Below are 5,379 nucleotides of genomic sequence, written 5' to 3'. Positions count from 1 at the left end.
GACGGTGAGGGCCCGCGCGACACTCGATTCGGGCGCCGGCGCGTCGCCGTCGCCGGCGGGCGGCGCGCCGGACGCGGCCGCGGAGAATTCGCCGATGCTGTGCCCGGCGCACGCGGCGGGCTCGACGCCGCGCGACCGGTGGAGCGCGTCGAGCGCGACCTCGACGGCGTAGAGCGACGTCTGCGCGTAGAACGTCGAGTCGATCATGCCGCTCAGGTCCAGCGCCGACGCGCCCGTGACCGGGTAGACGACGTCGCCGAGCGCCACGGGCAGCGTCGGCCAGCACTCGCGGGCGACCTCGTCGAAGACGTCGCGGAAGACGCCGCCCTGGTCGTACAGCGCGCGGCCCATGTTCTCGCGCTGCCAGCCGACGGGGCCGAAGACGAAGGCCAGCGTTCGTGCCGGACCATCGTCGTCGGACGCCATTTTTCGGCGCGCGCTGGCAACTGCTTTAGCTGCAGCCCCCAAAATGCGTCGGAACCTTGGCGGAAACTTCGGCTGGGTTTCGACTCGTGCTCGCGGGAGTTTTGTTGAGTTTGGCGCGGGCTTTTGTCTGTGTCCGGCGTCCCGAGCGCCGCGGCGAGGTCGCGACGTCTCCGGGTCACGTAGCTGGCGGCTTCAAAAGGTGCTGACGCGGTAACTCTGGGCGGCGCGATTTGAGCACCATGCCCCGCGTCGAGTACGCTGCGTCGGGGCGGGCCAAGTGCCGCGGCTGCTCCATGGCCATCGGCAACGGCACGGTGCGCGTCGGCGACGAGGCCGAGGGCGACTGGGGCCCCTACATGCGCTGGTTCCACCTCGGCTGCTACGGCTTCCGGAGCGGCGCGTCGGCGACGACGATCTCGGGCTATGGCCGCCTCCGCGAGTCGGACCAGGCGGCGATGAAGGCGGCCGTCGCCGCGCGGCGCGGCGGCGGCGGCGCGGCCGTCGCGGCCCAGGCCGCCGTCGTCGCCAGCACGCAGACGGCCGGCGGCTGGGCGCGGCTGCCGTCGACGGCCGCGGACGGCGCGCCCGTCGACGAGCAATACCGCGAGGAGCACGACGCGTTCTACGGCGAGTGCGGCGTCATGATTGTGGGCTGCCAGTACTACGGCGGCGTCATCCACCGCGGCGAGATGGCGAACCTCGTCCGCGAGCCGGCGAACCCCTACGACGGCAACGCGGTCCGCGTCGACAACCTCGCGGGCGACCAGGTCGGCCACCTGAAGCGCGTCTTCGCGGCGGCGCTCGCGCCGCTCGTCGACGACCCGTCGCCCGCGGCCGTCGCCGTCGAGGCCGTCGTGCCCCAGGCGCCGTCGTCCATGTACCAGGTCGCCGCGGCCGCGCGGTTCCACGGCCTGCCCGAGCATTTCGCGGCGACGGCCGCGCACCTCGGCCGCTTCGGCATGCGGCTGTCCGGCGGCCTCGCGGCGACGCGGCAGGCGCCGTCCCAGGGCCCGCGCGCGCCGTCGAACGTCGTCCGCTCCGTCGAGGCCGCCGCGCGGCAGACGCAGAAGGAGCTCGACGCCGTCTACGACAGCATGGCCGCGGCGCTCGAGAAGATGGACGCCGCGCCCTTCGCCGCGGCGCTCCAGGGCGCGCTGGCGACGGAGCTGCTCCCGCACCAGCTCAAGGCCGTCGCCTTCATGGCCGCGCGCGAGTCGGGCCACGACCTCGAGGACGCGGCCAAGGCCCTCGGCGGCGGCGACGACGCGAAGACGCCGCCGCTGCCGCCGCTCTGGGAGGCGCGGAACGAGAAGCAGCGCGCGGTCTACTTCAACAGCGCGACCAACACCTCCCAGCCCCAGCGGCCCGCGGCGGTGCGCGGCGGCCTCCTCGCGGACGACATGGGCCTGGGCAAGACGCTGTCGATTCTCGCGCTCGTCGTCGCGCGCGACGCGGCGCTCCTCGCGGGATCCGCGCCGCCCCCGGCGCCGGCGGCGGAGTGGGACGAGGACGCGGAGTTCAAGCGCGCGAAGAAACTGAAGGTCGGCGAGCTCCGGTCGGCGCTCGAGGGCCTCGGCCGCGAGACCGCGGGCCTCAAGGGCGCGCTCGTCGAGCGCTACGTCGCCTGCCGGCGGCCGGGCGCCGCGCCGCCGGCGCCGCCGACGAAGGCGCGCGGGCCGACGCTCGTCGTCGCGCCGACGTCCGTGCTCAGCAACTGGTCGGAGCAGGCGAAGGCGCACGCGCCGGGGCTCAAGGTCCTCGTCTACCACGGCGGCGACCGCGGCGCGCTCGACGCGGCGGCCTACGACGTCGTCGTCACGTCCTACGGCGTGCTCGTCGCCGAGGCGCCCGACGACGCGTCGGGGAAGCGCAAGCTCTCCGGTCTGTACACGGCCTCCTGGCGCCGCGTCGTCCTGGACGAGGCGCACACGATCCGGAACCCGCGGACGAAGACGGCCAAGGCCGTCGCGCGCCTCGACCGCGTCCACTCCTGGTGCGTGACGGGCACGCCCATGATCAACAAGGTCGAGGACTTCCAGGCCGTCTTCTCCTTCGTGCGCTGCGCGCCGGTCGACGATCCCGCGGTCTTCGCGCGCGCCGTCGCGCGGCCCATCAAGGAGGGCGACGCGTCGGGCCTCGCGCGGCTCCGGCTGCTCGTCACGAGCGTCACGCTCCGCCGGTCCAAGAAGCTCCTCGCGTCGACGCTGCCGCCGCGGAAGACGGTGACGCGCTTCGTCGACCTCGGCGGCGACCGCGACGCCTACGCCGCGCTCTTCGACACGGCGCGCTGCGCCGTCGAGGGCCTCGGCGACGATGCGCTCAAATCGTATTCTTCGATTCTGGAGTGCCTGCTCCGCCTGCGCCAGGTCTGCGCGGGCGGCGCGTCGCTCGTGCCCGCGCCGAGGCTCGCCGCCGCGCGCGCCGCGCTCCAGTCCGTCGGCGGCGGGGGCCGGGCGCTCACAAAGGACGCCGCGGACAAGCTCCTCGCGAAGCTCCGCGAGGCGCTGTCCCAGGACCAGGCGGCGTCCGACGAGGGCACCTTCGAGTGCGCCGTCTGCCTCGACGACGTGCCCGCCGCGCGCGCCAAGCTCCTCCGAGGCTGCGGCCACCACTTCTGCGACGTCTGCTCCGAGAAACTCGCGACGTCGTACGCTTCCTCCGGCTGCCCGCTCTGCCGCGCGCCCTTCGTCAAGGCGGACCTCGTCTCCCCCTCGGAGGCGTCCGCGGCCGCGGCGGCGCCCGTCGACGCGGCGGCCGCGTCGACGTCCGACGCGACGTCGACGGGGCCGAAGATCCGCGCGCTGCTCGAGGCCGTCGCCGCCGTGCCCGCGGACGAAAAGGTCGTCGTCTTCAGCCAGTTCGTCGGCGTCCTCGCCAACGCGAAGGCCGCGCTCGACGACGCCGAGGTCGACGCGCGCGTCTTCTCCGGGTCGCTGTCGGCGGCGAAGCGCGCCGCGCTCCTCGCGGACTTTGCGGGCGACGGCGGGCCGCGCGTGCTCCTCGTGTCGCTCAAGTGCGGCGGCACGGGCCTCAACCTCACGCGCGCGAACCACGTCTTCCTGCTCGACACGTGGTGGAACGCGGCCGTCGAGGAGCAGGCCATGGACCGCGTGCACCGCCTCGGCCAGACGCGGCCCGTGACGGCCGTGCGCCTCGTCGCGGACAAGACCGTGGAATCTCGCATCCTCGACATCCAGCAGGCCAAGACGCTGGTGTCCGCGGGCGCGCTCGCGCGGCTCAGCGCCGACGAGGTCCGCAAGGCGCGCCTCGGCGACATCAAGCGCCTCTTCGAGCCCTACGCGCCGGAGCCCCCGAAGCTCGAGCAGTGACGAGCCCCCTGTCCCACCTGTATAGTCTGTGTTTCCGAACTTACCCGCAGGGCGGCAGCGCCGCGACGACGCGCGAAAAGGCCGCCGCGTTCTGGAGCGTCTTCTCGAGGGGCTGGTGCGCGTTGGGGAAGTAGACGGGGCCGATGGGCGAGTCGAAGACCCACTTCTCCGCGCTCTGGTTGAAGCCCGCCGCCAGCAGGTCCGAGAGGTGGAACGAGTGGGCCAGGGGCGACCGCTGCCACGTGCAGCCGTCGTCGCCGATCGCGGCGCCGCGCGCGCAGCGGCCGCCGGCCGGGAAGGAGAACCAGTGGCCCGCGGGCTCCGCGCTCGCGTTCGCGTCGGGGTAGACGCCGGGGATGAGGGGCAGGTCGTAGAGGGGCGTCCCGATGGGCATCATCCCGACGCGCCGCAGGCTCGCGGCCGCCGACGCGTCGCTGCAGTCGCAGAGCATGTAGCGGTCGGAGAACATGTCCGTCGCGCAGTCCGCGGCGAGGATGTTGCCGCGCGAGAGCTGGCCGATGTAGCGGTCCGTGGACACGACGCACGCGCTCGCGTACTCGGCCCCGGGCGTCTCGACGAAGGCCGCGAGCATGTGCTCCCAGTTCTTCGCCGGCCGCGGCAGCCACGTCATCCACCCGAGCATGTCGCGCATGGACCAGAGCGGGTTCGTCGACCGGTAGTCCGAAAAGGGCGACGGCGCGGGCGCGCCGCGGAACGTCGTCGTCGTCGTGTTCTCGACGACGGCGGCCTCGATCTCGACGCAGTAGCGCGTCCAGAGGTCGCTGCTCAGGCTCGAGCCGACGGGCGACCGCCGGAGCGGCAGGCCCCGGCGGCGCGCCTCCGTCGCGTTCCCGACCCCCACGAAGAGCGACGTCGTGACGCCGAGGCCGCCGCGGTCGCCCGCGTCGTGGTTGTCGAGGAAGTCGGGCAGCGTCCGGCCCCACTCCGTCATGCGCAGCATCTCGCGATACGTCGACGAGTCGGGCAGCGCGCGGCCCCACTCCGTCATGCGCAGCATTTCGCGATACGTCGACGAGTCGGACGCTCGCGCTCCGCGACCCGACGCGGGCGCGCAGGGCGCCGCGGCGAAGGTGAGCGTGGAAAACGTGTAGTTGCCGCCGTCCTCCGCGCAGCCCCGGAGGTGCGCGCGGGCCGCGACGCGGTACGGGCCGTCCGCGGGCACGGCGGCCGCGGCGCCGAAGGGGGTCGTGTAGTGGACGCGCGGCAGCGTCTCGTCGCCGCGGAAGAGCTCGATGCTCGCGTAGTCCGCGTCGTCGCCGGCGGCCTCGACGGTGACGCTGATGGCCCCGACGGCCGCGGCGCACGCGACGCGCGCCGGCGGCGACGGTTTCGGCCCCGTGTCGCAGCGCAGCGCCGAGGCAGGGAGAAGCAGGGCGAGTGCGAGCCATCTGCGAGCCATTGGGTGCGTCTGCTCCTCAAAGCGGCTCCGACCGCCCGAAGCGCTCAAGCCCACGCCGCCGCTGCTCCCAGAAACTCAGCAGGCAGCCCGGTCTGGGAAGGACATCGCAATATTCAACACTGCAACTACGGAGAGTATAGTCGGTGTTGCCGTAACTGAACCGATCGCGCAAACACCAGCAGTGGACAAACCGTGCGAACGGGA

At 73.4% G+C, this 5,379-nt stretch overlaps 3 protein-coding genes across 3 annotated transcripts in view; 2 read left to right on the top strand and 1 right to left on the bottom strand.

The window, feature by feature from the left end:
- AURANDRAFT_70949 (hypothetical protein) overlaps positions 1–426 on the bottom strand; it is a gene marked incomplete at both ends in the record, with an annotated part of 6,335 nt that extends 5,909 nt beyond the window's left edge. Inside the window, one exon of the mRNA XM_009035563.1 lies at positions 24–426. Coding sequence (XP_009033811.1) covers positions 24–426 — 403 coding nt within the window. The remainder of the gene's footprint in view (positions 1–23) is intronic.
- A 1,679-nt stretch (positions 427–2,105) lies between these two features.
- Positions 2,106–2,516, top strand: AURANDRAFT_15891 (hypothetical protein; the record flags this gene model as incomplete). The annotated part of the gene is made up of 1 exon (XM_009035629.1): positions 2,106–2,516. A coding segment is annotated over one exon (411 nt), but the record flags the coding sequence as incomplete, so codon positions are not given.
- A 903-nt stretch (positions 2,517–3,419) lies between these two features.
- AURANDRAFT_17567 (hypothetical protein) lies at positions 3,420–3,719 on the top strand (the record flags this gene model as incomplete). Its single annotated transcript, XM_009035630.1, has 1 exon — positions 3,420–3,719. A coding segment is annotated over one exon (300 nt), but the record flags the coding sequence as incomplete, so codon positions are not given.
- Positions 3,720–5,379: the final 1,660 nt, after the last annotated feature.

The sequence above is a fragment of the Aureococcus anophagefferens genome, assembly GCF_000186865.1.
Source record: "Aureococcus anophagefferens unplaced genomic scaffold AURANscaffold_3, whole genome shotgun sequence".
In the NCBI taxonomy this organism is placed as follows: domain Eukaryota; class Pelagophyceae; order Pelagomonadales; family Pelagomonadaceae; genus Aureococcus; species Aureococcus anophagefferens.
Note: the sequence above shows the minus strand (reverse complement) of the source record. Positions and strands in the feature narration are given on the sequence as shown.